Here is a 21,003-nt window from a genome sequence, read left to right as displayed (position 1 = left end):
AGTAAAAGCAGCAATAAAACTCAGTATGACATCATTTAGCATCTGAGCTAGTACTTACTTTTTAACAAAAATAATTGTTGTTAATGCCATAAACCAAACTTTAGCGGGAGATCTTACCCAGTGGCCATTACATTGTGGACTCAATACATTTACATACTGTAGTCAAAAAAACATTATATTTCTGACAGCATTATTTAAGCATTAGAGCAGAGAAACGGACCGATCACCATCAGCAACAGTTCAGCAGCGTACACTCAAACACACAAAGAGCCAACATCAACGTCAGCATTTCTCTGTCTCTCCACTTAGATCACCACCAATCTTTTTCTTTGAACTGCACTCCCCCTGCACTGCAGCCCTCTCCGGCAAGCACTGCTTTGGCCAGCTTTGTCCGAAAAAACAACAAGGATGTGGAGCGGCTACGCAGACAGGACTGCTGCGATGGCCAAAATGAAAACAGGCTTATCTTGCCCAAGCTGATGGATGCTGTCTTTCTCGCTGTCTGAATAATTCTGATGCGAGTCAACAGGAGGTTTTGATGGGGCCTGCTTCGGTCACACACATTTGTGGGCAGAAACACACATTAAAAATAACTGACAGACAGATACAGGCAGCAGTTTATAAACACAGCGACACGGATGCTTCTGCTATTTTTTGCACCAAAAATGGTTGTGGTTCTTCTTCCACCTCATCAGTCACTAAGTAGAAAGGTGAAGTGGTAGGAGAGGCTCATGCAGGGTGATGAGTAACGAATGTATCTCTGCTTTACATCAACAATAATGTTCTCATCGGACATGCTCTTCAATCTCCCAAAGCAATCAAGCAAATGGAAATGTTGATGAATGCTTCTATGACACATAACCAGAGTGAGTTCATTGTGAAATTACTTCAGCGAAATGAAAATCATGAGAAACATCTTTAACTCAACTATCAGGAATTTTTACCATTTTCTTTATCTCTCTGGCCTTAAGACTCACGCTTTTCCTGTTTACTTTCATTGCTGATTCTCTTTATTTTTCATGGTTAAAGACATAATATGTAAGTAGTGCAACAATGAACCAGAAGTCCAGTATTCTGTAACCCTGTCTGGAAAGTTCAAAGGGCATTCCCAAAGGCCACGCTGACTCAAACTATCAATTTTGGCTGTGGGGAGTGCAGGTGTGCGTCTGCCCTGAAGCCCTCATCAGGGCTGAAAGGTGATATTATGAGGTATTAGTGAGCAGAGCAACAGGTACTTTGTCAAGTCCACTCCTTGTTTCATTCTCTGGACAGATAAAGGGAGGCGCAGCCACTTTGCAGAGAGCCAGGATGTTTGTCTACGTCTTTTCCTTCCAAGTAATTAAGATGAAAGCTGTTACATCCAAATCAAAGCGGTAGATTGCGGGGAATGACATGTTATCCGAAATTGGGAAACATCTACTTGATTACTTTCTTTGTCTAGTTTAAACGAATAAAGCAGTAGCATTCTTATCTGAATATATGTGTATAAGGATAAGCCCTGAAAACATCCTGTATCTAAATCAAAACAAAATTGGATACCGGACAAACATTGTGGGAGATCCTTCATTTTGGGGTCAAAGAGTGCACACCCAAGTATGAATCCCTGGCATGCATTCCACACAGATTTACAGTTTCACAGAGATAAGTGCATGATATATACACTTGTCCAGTTGGTGATCTGTCATAGTGAGATATGTTTATATAGCTCTAAGGATGTCTGCATGTTTCACACAGACACAACACATCACATGCATGTTATAGAGCACATACATAGCACAGAGAGAAACATTTGGCTGTACATGAAACACAAATTCTCTGACAATCAGGGATGATACCAGGCTGAAGGTGCATTAAAGATCAGTATCAGGTTGACTTTAGAGGGCTCTGCGGCAGACTTTATTCTCTGTGATCTGTATATACTCCACCTTCCAGAAGCGTCCTCTGAAGTATCAGTCCTCTTGTATCCCTGATTTGTTTTAGCCTCCCAGCATAGTGTTCAAGTGACAACAGCTGCCATCCCTCACCAAAACGCAACACACTAACATTTTAATGGGACATTAATCCCTGAGTCAGTAGTCACTGAAGCTGTCAGTGGTTCACTCGTAAGGTTTTTGGTATTTTAACAAACCTCAAACCCTTGTTGTGCATAGTTAATTAAAGTTATACTGCAAGTCACCACAGAAATAAATAGCTTGAACAGAATGCTTGTGGGTTCATGCCAATGGCCGAGAGCTACTGTAAATGTCACTTGTGATTTATATTTACATTTGCCAATTTTGATTGTTAACACTTTAAATCCAAGTAGAATATTAAAGGATAATTTCAGGGTTAGTGTTTTTCTTTACTATAAATCACACTTTACATTTCACTTTACTTACTTGGAGCCATTTCTCGGTTGCAAGATTCAAATGTCATGGCCTGAAGGCTGCCACTGGTTTCCATTTCAGTACAGTAGGAACATAAACTTTAGGAAACTAAAAACTATCTTAGTTTACTTTCGTAGTATTTACTCATGTTCTTCTTTCAGAGTAACATTAGAATAAAGTAGCATGCGTTTGTGACATGAAGTGAAACATACAAAAATGCAGGTGTGATTCTTATATAACTTTATTTTCCATCTGTACTAGTCTCCAATCTTTATAATTATCTCGCCGACTTATGTTTAAGTCGAGTCTGATCCGTGTTTCCTAAAGTTGAAATTGATTCCCCTTACATAATACTATATTTACAGCAGCCTTGGCAGGACACACAGACACAGCTCTTTATTTAGTTGGCATGAAATCGTCACGGACACACTTGGCTTTTTGACAGCCCTCCCTGCCTCCCCCGACTGTCCTCATGACAACTCATTAAACTCTTCATATTTCCTCACTCATCAGCAAGGTATCATGTTTACCATTCACCACCAAAGCATATCGGACATTTAAAGATGATGGACATTACTCTCCATTTTTGGTGCCAAGATTACCTTCTTTCCCTGTGGGTGCCTAGAGGGACAGTAGAGCCAAACAATCCTCGTCCCCTTTGACCTCCCCCCTCCTATTCACTCTGTTACTCATTCAGCATCAGATGGTAATGGATAGCCATAGTAATTCTATGGAGTCTGTGTTCTTCACGAGACAATGTCTTTGGGGAGGATAATGTTGTGGTGTCTGCCTTCAGATAATGTTCATTGACAAGCAAGGACCACCATGACACCAGGAAGAGAATTAGCCATCGATACCTTACTGGGGGTAAGGTGGAACAGGACACCCATTAGATAGAAGGATAGATAAAGCCACAGAGAGAAGAAAGCTATACAGCATGACAAATCTATTAGTTTAGTGAGAGAGAAAGCCAAACATATTAGATGTTCAATGATCGAAAAGCAGAGAAAGTAAATCCTCACATTTGAGACAGTGGAACCAGATAATGTTGTACGTTATGCTTTTTGTGCAATTATTATTTGATAATCAGATTCTGAATATCTGTATTGTCATCATAATCAGGTACAGGGAAATGTTGTAGGCTTCTCTCAGTGCAGTTAAGGAAATATGAACACGTAAATAACCACAGTGATAAAAGCAGTAGTAACAGAAAAAAAAAGAGAAGGCACATATATAAATAAAATAGTTGGGGAAATGGATTTTGTTGCATCTCAATTGTGTAACATCATTGTCCATCATAAAGCAATTAGAATTGAATTGCCACATAGGGCTTCATCCATCCATTATTTATGACTTATAAAGTAATAGCAGTCCAAAATAAGAACAACTGATTAGCCCAAATTCCTATGTCCCATTTGTTTTTCCAATAGTGCACTATTTCCCTACTTTTACTTTGTCTTCATTAGTTTTACTTATTAACCTGACCCCAACATATAATGTCATGAAACATAGCATCCAAGTGATAAAATAGTAGTAATAATGTAATATAGCCTCTCTATCCCACATGCCAAAAGTCAATATTATGTCATTATTATACTCTAAATAGTTTGAGGTTGGAGATGTTAACAAAGCACTGCAGTGTGAATGGGACATGTTTGCTTATAGGGTCATGCCCTGTGTCAAAGCAGTGGCCTTTTTAAACTCGAGCCTTCAGAGAGATCTGCCTATTGTTCCCGTGTGTGTGTGTGTGTGTGTGTGTGTGTGTGTGTGTGTGTGTGTGTGTGTGTGTGTGTGTGTGTGTGTGTGTGTGTGTGTGTGTGTGTGTGTGTGTGTGTGTGTGTGTGTGTGTGTGTGTGTGTGTGTGTGTGTGTGTGTGTGTGTGTGTGTGTGTGTGTGTGTGTGTGTGTGTGTGTGTGTGTGTGTGTGTGTGTGTGTGTGTGTGTGTGTGTGTGTGTGTGTGTGTGTCTCCCAACCCCCTCTTCAAACCTCCCTTTCTCTTTCACACCCTCTCAGCTGTGCTCACTCACTCATTCTCACTCTGAGCCAGGCCAAAAATCTGGCAGAGTGGCTCCTCCGTTAGGAACTCCCGTCCTTAAGTTAACCCGGGCTGCTGGGACTTTGCATCCCACTCAGGGAGCTTCTTTTCTGGATGCCAGAGATATGGAGATGGTTCATCAGGCAGTGCATAGTTTTCCACATTACGGATTTTGTGATGTACTTTCCTCTCACCAAGGTAACAAAAAGTGCTATTTGACTACTCTGAGCCTGTTGACATCTATCTAACTCCACTAAGCACTTTACTTTACACACTTATTTGTTGTAACAGCTGCACTTTGCCTAGGGATTGGATCATCTGGAGGTGATATCACTTATGAATTAAACTTTTTATAAACAAAAGATGAGAAGGGAGCTGGCAGTAGTTTTTCTTTCCACTTTAAATCCTCTTCATCATTCCCAATGAATGAACAAACATTTTTTCATTGTGACTCGCTGAGTTACTTCCTGTTCTGTTGGAGGTATTTATGATGTGTGGACTTCTGAGAAGACCATCATTAGACACAATATTGAATCTCAACATGCCCCTGCTTGCATGCAAACAAGAAGACTCTTGCCGACAACAGAGTACAGACAGTGATGAAGTCATTTAATCTCCCTCTGTAAACACACACGAAGACACACACAACCACACACACACACTGGAAGAATTATGACACATATTTTTGCCATTTAAAGTTAAGCAAAGTAGTTACAGTGTCTGCATTGTTTTCTGAGCCAGAAACAGCTGCTTCCTCCACCTGGCAGGCAGCACAATCAGGCCTAACTTTTCACATATTTTACAAGTCTTCCACGAAATGTATTCGACTTTACTGAATATTGACGACACTAGATACGTTTTTGTTATTTCGAACCCTTTAACGTCCCACCCTTTTGGGCGATGTCTGCCAAAATGAGACAAACTGACTTATTTTCTTTCATTGTTAGACACTTGTGATGAGATGAACATAAGGTTACTCACATTGAGACAACATAGTTGTAAGGTTAAGTGGATTCTCTGCCAAGTAATGTTGACGATAAAGGAATAGTTTGACGTTTTGGCAGAGGTTTGATGAAAAGATAATAATAATAATCCTTATATTTATTATAGCGCTTTATCAAAGACTCTCAAAGCACTTTACAAATACACATTACACATACAGATCATACATGTAATGGTCATCTACTGTGGACAATACCCACAGGAGCAAATTCGGGTGAAGTGTCTTGCCCAAGGACACAACGGCCTGACGCAGTGGGGCGGGTTTCGAACTGGAGTTTCGATCAAACGCACAGACCACTGCGCCACCCGTCCATAAGTAGGATATCTGTTCAACAGTGTTCATTCAATATAAAGCTACAGCTGTGACACAGTTAGCTTAGCTTAGCATAGACTGACTGGAGGCAGGGGGAAGCTAGGCTGTCTCTGTTATAATGTGTTTGTTAAATCCATACAAAAACAGAGCTGTAAAAATAACATGTGGCAATTTAACAGAGGGTTTAGGTTCTGAGACAATTTATTTGTGCTAAGCCAAATGTTGCTTAGCTGTAGTTTCAAATGTAATTGGAGCACCCCCCAGGATAGCCATAGCACCCCCTAATTACCCCCAATAAATGTATGTGGTTTTTCTATGTGTGAAATTCATAATTTGAAAAAGGATTGATTCGAAAATAATAGACTACAGTGCAAGTAGCCTACTTCTGGGTCTCTGTGTTTCATTCTAGCTCTGCTCTGTGTGTGTGTGGCATGAGCCATTTTGTGTGCGTGCGCGAGCGAGAGAGAGAGCGAGCTCGCACCGGTACCGGAGATCATTGTGGTTAGCATCTGGTGCTAGCTACGCTAACGGATATAAGGAGCTTTTTCAACAACAAGGTGGAGGGAGAACTCTCTCCTGTCAGTGTTGCAGTAGAACATTCAACTGTAGCACCAGGGACATTAATGGGAAACCCTAAATGTTTGAGCACCCTCTATAAAATGTCAAGCTACCCCACAGCACCCCCAAAAGAAAATATCTGGCGCCGCCACTGCATGTTGTGGATGCTCTCACTGCGTGTTGTGGATGCTCTCACTGCGTGTTGAGATACAGGTCATAGAGAAGTGTAGCTGGGCAGCAGGTATTTGTGAGGAATTACAGCACAGTGGGATCCTTTGTTGTCCCCCACCTGTTTCTGAGCCATTAGTTAAAGACTAGTCTGCAGCTGGGTTCGGCTGCTTATTAAGGCCGGTGGTCAACACTGGAATGAACAGCTGTTTGAACCCAGCTCAGATAGTAGCCTAATTATGACACACAGCTAAACCTAATGGTGTTTGAGTTCATTGATATGATAGGGTTTTATGTGAGGGCATGCAATTATTTAGATGTCATTTAAATAAATAGGACATATCCATTTCATTTTAGCAATGTATTTTCTTTGTTTACTGATGCTGTATGAGCTATCTGTCTGTGGTTATTCTGTGCCGTTGGAGTAGCCTACAGTGTTCTCTGTATGTAAATAACAGAAGTTAAGTAAAAGCTGACTTCTTTTACCAGTAGATACTCCACAGCAGAGTATTTTCAGTCGTAACTTGTACAGGTGTGAGTCTCAAGGTGAATAAGGAATCCTTCTTTATTACGAGCTCTCTCCTCTGAAGCAGAAGTCTGCACGCCTGTCTCCACGAATTGTGGCAGCTGTCATGGTTGTCTCTTCAGGTACAGTCGTGCTATCAGTAAATGTTCTCGACTGTCTCTGGCAGGGAATTCCTGCTGGAATTAGTGTCATTTAAAACGCAATGATTTGGTTCTTTTTTAATAACCGCTGGTGCCAGTCACAGAAGAAGTGTGTGCTGGAGAATAATACCTGCAGGCAGCTCCACCACAGAATAAATGAAAGGGGAGCCTCCTGCTATTTTATTTACTGGACAGATATGGAGTATTTACCTACTGGTGACGGGATGATATTTTGAGATAAAAATGCTTTTTCCAAATCTTATCTTGTGAATGTTGCAGAATAGAAATTGCAAAGCTAATATTTGTGCTTCACAGGAATGTGTCTTTACTTGTATTCTCCCTTTTATGATGGTGGTTTTATCCTAGAGACTAATCATTGATTGGTTTCTATTTGTCTGAAGTCAGGAGACAACAGCAGGAGTTATCTGGGAATGATGTGTGTTTGTGCTAAGGCTCAACATGTGTCTCCAAACAATTAGCTCTTGTGCTGTGAAATTGTTTAATTGCATTTGGCCAAAAAAAACTCCCATAGAAAATAACTATTCATCAGTTCCTGGAGCAGTTTATAGCACCTATGTCATTCACAAACCGATGACTCAATCATTGCAGCTGCTCATTTGAGTCAGTTTTTCCAATGAACTCATTTGTTTAATCAATTTAGCTCTAATTAAACAGTCAATTAAACTTCCTGGACATACACACAAAGGGAGCCAGAGTTACATTGTTTCTGACTTATGTTATCTTTTGTAAAGTAGTAATCAGCAGTAAATCTAGATAAGGGTTGTCATTCATGTCATCTGTCTCAAACAGCCTGAAAATGGAAGTAATAGGAAGTAATAAGCAAACTTGCTAGGATAAGTATTATACTGATAGTATAGATAGGTAGATAGATGGATAGATCGATAAGTACTTTATTGATCCCAATTTGGGAAATGTTTGCTTTGCAGCAGCATAAAAAACAAGGCAACGTACATAACAGAAATTAAGACACTAGAAATAAACAATCTAAAATATTTCTGAAGTAGAAATAAAATAGCATTAAAAAGTAAAAAAATATACATGTGGAAAATTACGTGGAAATACACATTTCCAGTAACAAAATTATAATGCAGGATATTATATACATTAGTTAAAGTTACTGGGCTACAGAGGTAGCAAACATTGTTCCTCAGTCATAAAGAGATCTCAGGAAACAGCGCTCTCATAGTGTTTAAAGGTTTCATCCAGGATGTTGTCCATATGCTAAGCAAGTTTGACATTGCTCCTGTCTTTATAAACAATGCAGCCAATTTAGCCACTGTGGAAGAAGGTTGAGCATCACCAGGAAATGGCAGTGGGAACAGGAGTGTGCTGTATAATCCTGTTGCATGCTTGTTTAATAGCTTCACAACCGTTGTTTCCAAAAGGAAGTACTGTCCCGCCATGCAAGTAATGGAAACAGAAAGGGCTGATTGATTTTAAATGTGGACAAAAGTACTCTCAGGGGAACCAGGAAATCACAATTACTTTGCATCACAATCAATGCAAATGTGACTGAGAAACTTGTGGGTGCCAAATTGACAAGTGTGAGAAATTGGCAAGTGTGACAAATTGGTGTCACTGTGGAATCCTTCAGATCCACTTCACTGGTCAATAAATTAACATCAAACTGTTGACTTTTTAACTAGTGACGCTAATAGAAAGCAGGGCAAGGCTTTTAACCATTTTCTTGAGATTCTAGCCCAAACTTTCTATTTACAGGATAGTGACAGTATTTTTTCCTGCAAACAAAGCCTGCACCTGCCATTAAAGGGTAAGATGATGTCAGTTGTAGCTAAATAGACAAAGGTCTCCCTTAATTATCTCGTTCCTCTTTGTCTCAAGGACACAATATGCCAGCCATGTGTCATTGTTATCATTTTCTATTATTTAATTTTTGCCGTTTAGCTACTAAAGTGTAAATATACTTTTGAAATGTTCATAATCCACCCATTTTTTAACACTACAATACAGCCGTGAACATTAGCACATTTCTTCTGAACGCATTTAATTTACATTTTTATTTGTTACCTAGCAAAGGGTGATCATTTTGTTTATTCACAAGCTGCAACAGCCTCTAATGGCTATTTGGTAAACTGCAGTTTTTGGCACAGGTTACTGAAGAAGTTTACAATAATGCACCAATGACCCAAGTTAAAGTTATCAGTGCCCTACCTAATTATTTACTTTATTTATTTGTTTACTGAATAATTTTGCAATTATTTATGTGTGAGCGATGTATATTTTCAATAGGGACATAGGGGTTGGGGCTAACTTGGTTTCGAGTCCACCCTTAAAAAAGCTTTGCCCGCCCCTGCTGGTCACTGTTTTACAAACAGTGGACCCACGGACATCGATATTCTCTTCCTGTCTCCGTCTCTGCATTTAAATCCATTATTTTACCAGCCAATGTGGCCACTTTGTTACTCGGAGTTCTCCTGGTTAATACTGTTTAACGTGAAGCTTGTTTGACGTATTTTGGAGCGACGGAGCTCTTCCACCGGCGGAACAATTCACATGTGCGCAGAGAGCTGCACATTCACCGTCTGAGCAGTGCATGTTCCGCTTTGTTGACAAGTGGCTTCAGTGGAAATATGTTGCATGTCGCAGGTTGAGGAAGCTAAAGATGAAATAACATCGTGGATGTGAATCCTGCGCTTAAGAGGTGAGCAGAAGCTGCCTCTTTGTTTATGTTGAAGTGATGAATGGACGAACAGCAAAATAGCTCGAATACAAATGCTGCTTTGGCTTTGCGAGACTAGAGATTAGGGTTAGATTGACAAAGTTAATCAATCGTGTGTCCGCCTGCTCCATGCGAGGTGTTAATAATGGCACTCAGGAGCTGGTAGGCTACTGATCACTGGATCAGAGGGCACTATGCTAAAATTAAGACGAACGACTTGTTGCCTGGACACAGATCATAATACAGGTAAAAACCTCAATGTGTGTTTAGAGTTTGACTTTGCAAGCTTTAGTTAGGTAGCTCTACTGTTACTTCAGTCACAATATGGAGGGATAATGCATTTATTTTACTTACTGCAATGATATTTGGACACCATACATCATCATTAATCTGCTTTTTACTATATTGTTTAAACTGTGACTTTTCAAACCTGATTCTAACAAGAACAGAACATTTCATAAATCGTTTGTTTAGCCTGCTACCCAAAAATATATCCCACATTTAAAATGTGATCATTTTGTGTGAATTAGTTAATAGTTGTAAAAGCGTAGACATGCATACCACACATTTTACTTTACAGACACCATCAATTCTACTTTTACTGATTATTTTCATTACTGATCAATCTGCAGAAAATGTCACAGTTAATTGTATACAACTGTATTCAACAAATACTATCAATGCTTTTTAAAATGCGATTCAATGGATACTAGCAGCAAATCCTTACATTTGAAACCTGGAACCAGAGAACATTTGTCATTTATGTTGATCAACTAATCAATAATTGACTACTCGTACATTGATTTATTTTGGCAGTCGGAAAATGCTGAGAATGAGCAATAACAGTAATGTTTAGGTAAAGTATTAGATATTCAAGTACAATGGCTCTTCCTCTTGAACTGTTCTTAATTCTCACATTGGCTGTGTTTTATAAAGTGGGTAAAGATTGCAGAGATGGAGAATGCCACACAGAGAACACACTGGCATCTGCTGCCTGCTAATGAGATCTCACTAAGACTGACAGGGGGCGTCTGTATCACTGTCAAAGTTTGGCTCCAGATATAGCTCTCCGACTAATCCAGATCAAAATAAATGGGGGCTAATGTTTTTGGTTCTTCGAAACTGGTTTACATATGGAACTGTTGTCAGAATGAATTCCTTAAGCCCACACCTGCAAACGTGATTGTTCATTTATGAAAGTGAGTGACATTGATAATAATAACCTGATATTGGGATGGGGAATGAGAACTGCTTTTGGGGAAAGAATACATTGTTGAATCCATTAGAACATCTCTCATTCTGATGTTATGAACCTCACTATTAAAACGTGAACTCATGACTCGTTTGGTCCTTTTTGAAAAACAGTTTCGATTTTTGCTTCATTTCAAGTCATTAGGACTCCTTATTGGTAATCTGTCATGTTATGTTTAGAGAGTCCATAAATATCTTTTATATGCAACGCTCAGGTCTCATCCTGGAATACAATCGATGGATCAGGATCCCTAGTGGTCAAAGTCATGCATAATTCAACAGTTGTGTGACACCCCATTTGTCTCTTAATAGCGCATCTCTTCCGAGAATAGAGCAGGTGCATCGGTGTGAAATGCCACGAGTCGTTTGTTTGCGTGTTTAATCTCAATAAAGATAAGTTTAGCATTACAAATGTTGTCTGTTGTCGTCGTAAATGGCTGCAGCCAGATTTGTCATGTGAAACAGGCCCAGACCCTCGACTTCAGCCTGTTGGTATCACATGACAGTAGAGTGCTCCTGGCTATTATCCACGAGTCGAATCAGGATAGCTGAGCCTGGCTCTAATGGAACAGACACGTCTGCCCAGGGATATAAACATTACTTTTGATTTATCGCTGCAGCACAGTGTGTGTGTTTCCAGAATTGAGACACCTTATGACTGAATTATTGTATCATCCATGAACATTTGAAGTAAGTGATGTGGTTACCAAGAGGTCATACAAGAGTCACCTTCCTTATATACATGTCTTGTCCTTTGGATGCTTTAGCTTCACTGTGCAGTGTGATGTATGTCCGAGTTTGACCCTGAAATAATTCCCCCCCTGTATCTGCTGAAGGGGGAAAGCTTCTTCTTACATCTGAGTTTGATGATTTTGTGCCATCACATTTAGTGTTAGTGCGAGTATGCAACATGAAGCTTCCAACGCTGAGAATGGACTTCTCAGTGAAGATCTTGTGTATATTAGTTGCCTGTGGCTACACTCTACGGGAGAATCTAATCGTCTATATTTCTGTGTTGTGTTTGACCAGGGGGAGACAGAGAGCGGATGACAGCCAACCATGAGACCTACCTTCTTATGGCCAGCACCCAGAATGACATGGAGGATTGGGTGAAGACGATCCGCAGGGTCATCTGGGCTCCTTTTGGCGGAGGTCAGTAAACAAACAACCACTGTTGTTATTAGCTGCATAACATCTTAATGTTAACAATAAACAGTTTGGTCTTCTTTGGGATGACTTGCATAGTTTACAAAAGACAATCAAAGTGTTAACCGTGTGGTTGAATCCCACTGATAAAAAAAAACGTCCATTATATGAAACATCCATTATCATTGAGAACTGAAAGAATGAGTTGCATTGTGCACAATGATAATAATGTTACTGTAGTTGGTGCATGGTAGAGTTGGGACTTACCAGTCATTTCCAGGTGCAATACCACATGTATTTTCACAACTGAAACTAGATGTGATTACACAATACAGGTTTAGCTGTTTTATGAAGATTACTTGTATCAGTTGACCACCATTTTACCAGTATTTAATATCCTAACTTTTGAAGACTTTTTCTCCAAAGTTGGACAACATGGCATGTTTACAAAGACTGGAGGTTGCAACATATGCTTCCTCCTTCCCTCCTCAGTGTTTCGTTCAGTGTCCTTCCACGTTTCTTACTACAACTACACTAGTTTAGTTTAAACAGCCCTTAACACACAGGCTTTTTCATGCATCTAATTAGCACTTCAATATGTTTTTCCGAACTGTTATCTCCCTGAATACTTCCACAAAGAACACTTATATAATGCAGCAAAAATGAACATCATCTCTTATTAGAACAAATGCATAAAGGCTTCAACCAATGACATTTTGCGTAATGGTTTTTGTTGAGCCTATATCTTAAATGAAAAATAAATATTCATGAGAATTATAATAAAACAAGACAATGACTTTAAAGACGAAACTTGTCTTGTCTTTTGAAATAAAACCCTGTAACAGATAATATTTGCAGGCAAGTATTTTGCATTTTGCACAGTAATTCAAAGCTGAAGTGCATGATGTTGTAATTGTTCTCATGAAGTTTTCCCTGGGATCAGTGTGATGATTACAGAGAGTCCTGCTGCGCCGCTACAGCTTGTTATTGACTTTGCTGGCAGACATTGGTCTACATTGTGTACGAGCGGGGCACAAGTGCAGCGTTTGAGACCGGACGGGCAGTTCAGGCCGCTCTCAGGGCACAGTGAATGGACCAGCCTGAGCTGACCCCTCTGTTTTCAGTGCAGGAAGTTTGATGTCTATTGCAGTTGACTGCTCTTCAAAAGGACGAGCCATTTGTCAAAGATGCCACAAGAAAGGTGGCGGAGCCGGCTTTCACACATATACACACAGAGCTCACACACAAACGCACACATATTCCAGGCTTTTACATTTTGCAGAGACTGAGCTGAGCCCTGATTGGCTGTTATAGAGTGATTAAAACTTTTGATCAGAGTGACAGACAGAGAGGGAGACCGTGTTTGACCCACAGAGGAGCTCGGAGCTGTCATGTTGTGCCCAACACTTGCTATGATGTAGAATTAATTACTGGCCAGCAGTTTGACAAGAGACAGTTTGAAGTTCGATGATTGAGAAATGTGCAGCTGTGGTCTCTCCATCTGGATCTTTGGAGAATTTTTCCATGGTAATTACCATTTTAATTTGAGCTGTTGTTGGATTCCAGCTATGTAGTAAATTCAAATGTTAAACTGTAAAAGTACAAATTGAATATTTCCACCCATGTAGTTTATACATTAAATGCGAGGGTTTTCTAGACAGTTTCATGAGTTGGTTTGGAGCACTAGTGGTTAAAGCAGACAACCACCTCCAAATATTACATTTCCTTTTCTTTGACATTTGAAGGCACTGTTTGATGTGATGTGTGTCCACCTTCTACTTGTGGGTTAGAGTTCTCATTTAGTGTATGACTTGCTCGATTTGGGGCCGTTTTGTTTCACTGTTTATATGTAACATTCAGAAAAGTCATCAAGGCGTTAAAATCAGGTTCATATCTCCTATTTGAGGAACATTTATCTACCACATCAAAGAAAAGGAATTAAGGACAAGGAAGAGAAGACGATAAGCACTGGAAATGGACAAATTGGACCGTGTTGGGTCTGGACCTCTTTCCCCTTCCTCGTGTGTGTGTGTGAAGATATGAGTGTGTGTGTGTGCAGCTGGTGTAGCTGACAGAACCTGAGAGTGCTGAAGGAACCTGCTGAGTGTTAGCAGAGTAGAGGTGTGGCTCTTGTGTTAAGACTTTTTCTAGATGTGGTACGAGCCAGCAAACATAAACACATGCACACACTCTTCATAAGCTGGTCCACACACACAGCTACATGTGACCCAGGGAAAACATTCCTCGACTCATGACCAGAACGTCTGGTGGGATGAACTCTTTAACATCCTTTTTCTCATTTGTTCTCTGTGGCTCTTTTTATTACGTGAGGATATTCACTGTCCTTTACTCTGGTGGAGCTTGACTTATCCATCTTTCACTTTGATGCAGCTAATATTTGGAACACGGATACACAGCTTTCATTATATCTTGGGAATTTCTTGTGACTGTTTCGTTCATATTTGGGTTTTTGTGAGGATTGAAGTGGAAAGGTCCCTGAGGAAAAGAAAAGAGCACAAGACTTCTCTGTTGATTTATGAGCTGCTTATTTTCAATTCAATCATTTTAATCAACATTTTCTGAGACGTGGATATGAAGACGGTTTGACTGACCTAGCAAACTGATGCAGCGCTTTTATTTCAGAACAGTTTTTGTTTTGCTTTATGTCAAAGCTGCAAAAACCGCGGCTGGTTTTTGTAAAATGCTAGACTGCAGACACTTTAAATTCTGCGCCTCGGGTGTGTTATCTTATCACAAATTTATTAATAGGCATTTCTTCCGGAAGCTAACAAGTTGTGTCCTTTTCAAGAGGGGTGAGTATGACAACATACCATAATATTGATAGTGGTAAAACAGCGTGCGTAAAATCTATGGCCAACCAACACCAGTTGTTTTACAGCTTTGTGTTGCTACCTTAAGTGTCAATGCACAAGGGTTCTGTTAAGCTCAGTTTAATTTAGTTACTGTATACTACCTTGTTGTACAGCGTGTATGCATGAGTGTGAGTAGCCTCTGTCTGTCTCTGGAGACCGGAAAAGTGTGCAGATCCAAATCTGTCAGGAAGGCTGCCTTAATCCCCTCTTGTGTTGCATCCACATGAGACTGCTGCAAATGGAAATCAGTCTCTTTTTGCGCCGACTGCCTCAGACAAAAGGCGAGAGGTGCTCAGCAGGAAGTTAGAGATTTGATCATCAGACTAAGGCTTTGTGGGTGTACATATGTTTTGCTTGGACTGTCTAGCTGGCCTTATCCGACCTTTTCTTCAATTGATTGAACTGCTCTCTTTGATGTGCCTTAAGCTGCAGATGCTAAGCTAATGTTTTTTTTTCTATGAAAAAGGCTACTTTCACTTCAAAAGAGAAAGTGAATTAGTGCAGGATATTAAACGGTATTAATATTTCAAAGGCTATACTATAATTCTAGTAATTTCAGAATCATACTCTGTAGCTGCTAGGAGACAGTTTCTGTCACAAATTGAAACAAATTGTAAGCATCTGTGATACAAGAAAATATCATAAAACCCTGGAAACACTGGAGTTTGATATTTATATTGCTTTGAAATAAAAGCATGCTGATTATGTCCACACAAGCATCAAAGAACAATGACCCAATACTGATTTTGTGAAGCATTAATCAATCTCTTACAATCATTAAAACTTTGGTCTTGTGTTTCAGGGATTTTCGGTCAGAAGTTGGAGGAAACTGTGCGCTATGAGCGCCGGTTTGGGAACAAGCTGGCCCCTATGCTGGTGGAGCAGTGTGTGGATTTCATCCGGCAGTGGGGCCTGAGGGAGGAGGGCCTCTTCAGGCTGCCCGGACAGGCCAACCTGGTCAAAGAGCTGCAGGACGCCTTCGACTGTGGAGAAAAACCTTCTTTTGATTGGTGAGTGTACGGGCTGCTTGGATTTCCTCAGTGCATTTGAATGGGAAGCTGATATGTTCAGGTTCTGCACCTCTGGAAACACACAGGTGCGACTGTTAGCCTGAATTCCTTCAGACATTTTATGGAAACCAAAGGTGTTTCCATTACTGTTTTTCCATCAAAAAAATCTACAATTTTTGAGGGACGCCTTATAACACACAAAGATAATTGGGAAGATTCAGAAAATTACTCTGACCACCATTTTAAACAAGTTTCCTCACCTTCATCCTTTCTCAACATTTTATGTAACTTTACACATACCATACTTTTCGGACTATAAAGCACACCTGCATATAAGCCGCAGCAGCTAAATTGTCCGTCTGTCTTGCTCTCGTTCTGTCTCTCGGTTCCACTTTTACTTTGGCGCGCTACCTGTCTCACTCTTTTCCGGCCTCCAGCATTTCCTGCTGGAGCCCGCCGCTTAAAGGTGGCGGGCGCGGACCGGTCATAGAGCCCATAGCGTAAAGGTGATTAATTTTACCTGTAAAATCCATAGATTTAGGAGGTTCCCTAGTGGCCGTTAGCTGTACAAAAAAAATGGGGGAAAAAGTCGCGGCTTATAGTCCGAAAAGTACGGTACATACAGAAAATACATATTTTAACAAATATTGGTCTATACTCACCCTTTTGAACACAGTACCTGCTGTGATATACTAGCAGATGGTGACACAATTTGATGAATTCTTATATTCCTCCATTTATTTATTTTCTCATCTCCAGTTCGCCTTTTTCGATGCTGAATTGTTAAACACAGCATTACAAGGCATTGTAAGTGTTTATATCACATATGTTTTTCAGTGCAGAAAACACGATGTAATTAATCGGGTTACGGCTGATGCTTTTCACTCAGTTGCATTACACTGATGCTATGCTGTTAGCTGACAAACACCTGAAACAGAGCCAGTCTCTAATGTTATTAGTTTCACCTGTGCTTCCCCTGCCATGACAAGAAAAAGGTTATGATTTATTTTTACAAGGAGGTAGATATTTTCTCAGGTGCATAAGCAATAAGAACCAACATTGAGCAAATGGAGGCACTGAATACATTGTACAACTAAAGACCCTTTGTCCACCCCACAAGGGTTTTCACTTGATTAGACCTCTCGTCCAGGCTGTGTGGGTGCTGACACCTCTCTCGCCCTCTTTGTTTTGCCCTGTCACACCATCATTTCAAACGGATGAATTCAATTAAGTCTTCACAAAATAAGCAGAGCCAGAAACTTAATGACATAGGGAATACTCTGATCCATGCATGCAGCGGTAGGTGATTTAGAAAATATGTTTCAGGTTTGTATAGCTTTGTCGTTCAAAATATATTTGCCAATAAGGGAAACTGTCCAAAAAAGATGTATTGTGAAGTACTTTGACAGAGGGGAGTTAAATATAGGTGGGTGATAACACATAGCAAAGGATGCAGTTAGCAATAGCTTAGTCCTCAAAGGTAAATGCTGTCAAGATAGGTTGGGATATTATTTAAAAAATGTTTCACTCTCATCCACTGGTTGCTTAAATTCCCCTGAAATAAATAAATGTTGTTAAATACTAGTCCTTCCCATAGTTTTAAATGACGGTATGACCAGATGTTAAGGGTCAATTTACACCGTTATCATTATTGAAGTGAATTAACATTTGAATTATGCGGTCACGTTTTAAAATGAATTGAAGATTAGTCAAGATGATCATTTAAATTGTGAACTCAATTTTCTAAATAACGTATACAGACCCTCCACAATGTGCCTTCATACTATGCGTTGTGTTGCTGTCCTGCGAGACCGAGCTGTTTTTTAAAGTGACAACCTTCATCCATAACTCAGGATGACAGAGAAATGCTCTGCTCCTCTTCCTCTTTCACTCCCACCATCTATTCTACCAACCATAAATACAATCTGGATAGGAGTGACATGAACCCAGGCCTACATACATCAATATCTGAGCACTTCCTAGAAACACAGGCCACAAAACCACCATCATGTCAGCTGCACCATGACACATCTCTGCCTCCTACATCTTTAACACAAATCATGTCGTGCAGGGGCAACACCTCCGCCCTCCTCCGTCTCCACACACGTCTGATTTGAGTTTTCTTAACCGTCCCTCACCTTGTGATTCCCTCGTTAGCTCTGATACCCTCCTGCTTACCTCCGAAATCCTCTTGCATTCTGGCAGATCTTTTAGTTCTCTGTGTTGCCTACGTTGTTACCGGTCCGTCTTTCTGTTGCCTATGTTCTGGTTTCTTTCCTGTATTTGCCTGATTCTCGTACAACACAAATCTTTAGTGAGGCTTAAATAACCACAGATATTTGTGGCATTTCGATCAAGCATTAAAGCAAGAGTTGAATTGATACACCCAGATAATCTTTTATGGCAGAGAGATAAATATGAAATATCAATAACACTCATGACTGCATTTCTTTATCTGCACTGTACACTTCGTCTTAAACTCTTAAAATATTCACCAATTTTAACACGTATAAATAGACCTCATTGTTCTGAATTTTTATGAATAAATCGGTATATATGGTTTTATACATATTTTACATAAGATAACTTGTATCTCCACATTGACTTTTGTTGTATAATGTAGTATAATGCACAATCTCCTCAATTCAACGTTTGCTGCAATTTCCGCGAAGTTAATTTATTTTGTCACATACTACCGATAAGAAAATGCCGTGTACCGGGTACCCATACAAAATACACAATTTCGGTTCTGCTTAACGGTTCCTAAACGCGGTAGACCCTGTATTCCACCGGGTCCGTCTGCGCCGCGGTGCCCCGTTGGAATACAGAGTAAGGGCGGACTGACCATCTGTGTGTTCTGGAGAATCACAGAACGGCCGGTCGTTAGTGGGTCGTCAGCGGGGGGGCACCGCCCTTAATTTCTTTTAAACGGCATCATGCAAGTTGCGCTGACAGGCGACAGAGGTCCACAGTTGCCCAGCAGCCAGGCTCCCCCCGCCCTCCCGTAGACAGTTGACGAGCTCAGTCACTTCATAACACCAAAGATGGATCGCGGTAAACGCTCTAAAGTGAGGCTCCACTACACTAAAAAAGAAAAAGACAAGGCCTGTTAATAGCTTGCCACAGGCATAGCTCAGTTAAAATAAAGCACAGCATGTATTTTTTTAATTTGTAAAAATGTCAGTTTAAGCTTAAAATAATAAAGATATTTTTGTTATCTAAACGTTTGACCTCTTTCTTTTACAATTTTGGAATCAAAACGGAGAATCGATAAGAACCTGAATCGATAAGCAGAACCGGAATCGATACATTTCAAACGATACCCATCCCTAAAGTGCTTACCACAGTTTTAATGTCTCTATAATTATATACTGTATTTCTATTCTTAAATGGGTGTACAGTAACTGTAATGTAATGCCATTTCTTCCCCGGGGATCAATTAAGAATCCCTGATTCTGAAACACAACACTACAGACAGCTGCCTTTAAGATTTCCCAGCAGTCCTCTTGCTGCGGGAGTATTCATGAGGATTTCTGTTTGCCTCCATGCCATGTACCAATAATAATTTCTCTATTTCTGTCTGTGATGTTCCTGTGCAGTAACACGGATGTGCACACGGTGGCCTCTCTCCTGAAGCTGTACCTCAGAGAGCTGCCGGAGCCCGTCGTCCCCTTCAACAAGTTTGACGATTTCCTGGCCTCCTCAAAGCTCCTCAGCAAAGATGATGAAATGGTAAGAAATCGAGCTTGATCGGTTTCTTCCTACCTGTACCTGGCTTATAATACACATCCACAGAAGTGAGCACAGAACAACTCTCACATAAATCATCCGAAGTGCTGCGCTGTGGGATAAAAGCTGGTCTCTAAATAGGATTTCTCTCACACTTTAAAGATAATGCTTCACAGCAGGGGGCGAGTCTTTTGCTTCCTAGAGACTGACTAATCCTCCTCCTCCTCTCTTTTACACTAGAGCCCAAGTTTGTGCATTTGTGTGCATGTGCTTGGATCTTGTATTTAAGTGTTACCAGCTCAAGCATAGATTAGTGCTGCCATGCCTGTGAAACTTCCAAGGACTTTGAACTAAGAAAGGAACAGTGAGGAGAATTCACAATAAAAGAAAAGGTTACCAGTTTGTCATTGGATTGCAGCAGGTGTTGGTTGTTTGTAATCCTGTGAGCTCATTTCAGATTAGAACATTTACAAATCAGAATTGTGTTTGATGATTGTCTTATTTGAAAAAACGTCTGCGTTTTGAAAATCAAAAAACAACCACACATGGGATAGCGTAGTAGTTTAAAAGCTCTCATAAAGAGGAACAATATTAACTCTGATTATAAAATAAAACATACCTTTGTAAGCATTCCCCAGAAGGTGATAGGAATAATTTCATACTAATTGTTTTTAGATTACTAATAATGGCTTTTAGTACCATTTCAATCGCTGAGAGAAACGTTGGTCCTCTAAGCATTTTCATTTGAAATATCGTAGAATATATTTTAATTATTTTTCACTGATTTGTTGTATTGTCTGTTGGTGTGATTTAAAAAGTAATTGCATCATCTGCAGGGTATGAAGGAGTTGAGAAAGCTTGTGGAAGATCTACCCCGGGTAAACTACAACCTTCTGAAGTACATCTGCAGGTAATAATTGGTTTTTAAGTTATATTTAAGTAAAATCATGATAAATATTCAACAGGGAAATGTTTATTCAAATGTGTTGTTATGCCAGATTTCTAGATGAAGTCCAGTCGTATTCAGGGGTGAATAAAATGAGCGTCCAAAACTTGGCCACAGTCTTCGGGCCAAATATCTTGAGGCCGAAGGTCGAGGATCCAGTCGCTATTATGGAAGGTCAGTATTCTGGCTCGTCGTGTGTGTGTGTCTTGCATGCTGACATTATTCTAACGTTAAGAGTG

General features: G+C 40.1%; 1 protein-coding gene across 7 annotated transcripts in view; it reads left to right on the top strand.

The window, feature by feature from the left end:
• Positions 1 to 21,003, top strand: part of arhgap24 (Rho GTPase activating protein 24) — a 67,728-nt gene that overhangs the window by 43,052 nt on the left and 3,673 nt on the right. For 4 of the 7 annotated variants that reach the window (XM_034095853.2, XM_034095854.2, XM_034095859.2 and 1 more), the window contains 5 exons: positions 12,090 to 12,212; positions 15,882 to 16,089; positions 19,689 to 19,821; positions 20,655 to 20,728; positions 20,817 to 20,938. In XM_034095853.2, coding sequence (XP_033951744.1) covers positions 12,090 to 12,212; positions 15,882 to 16,089; positions 19,689 to 19,821; positions 20,655 to 20,728; positions 20,817 to 20,938 — 660 coding nt within the window. Of the gene's footprint in view, positions 1 to 4,517; positions 4,600 to 9,450; positions 9,792 to 9,895; positions 10,056 to 12,089; positions 12,213 to 15,881; positions 16,090 to 19,688; positions 19,822 to 20,654; positions 20,729 to 20,816; positions 20,939 to 21,003 lie in introns of those variants that run through there. The other 3 variants (XM_034095855.2, XM_034095857.2, XM_034095856.2) reach the window with 3 other exon arrangements.

This window comes from Pseudochaenichthys georgianus, chromosome 12 (assembly GCF_902827115.2).
Source record: "Pseudochaenichthys georgianus chromosome 12, fPseGeo1.2, whole genome shotgun sequence".
Taxonomy (NCBI): domain Eukaryota; kingdom Metazoa; phylum Chordata; class Actinopteri; order Perciformes; family Channichthyidae; genus Pseudochaenichthys; species Pseudochaenichthys georgianus.
This window is presented reverse-complemented; position numbering and strand designations above follow the sequence as displayed.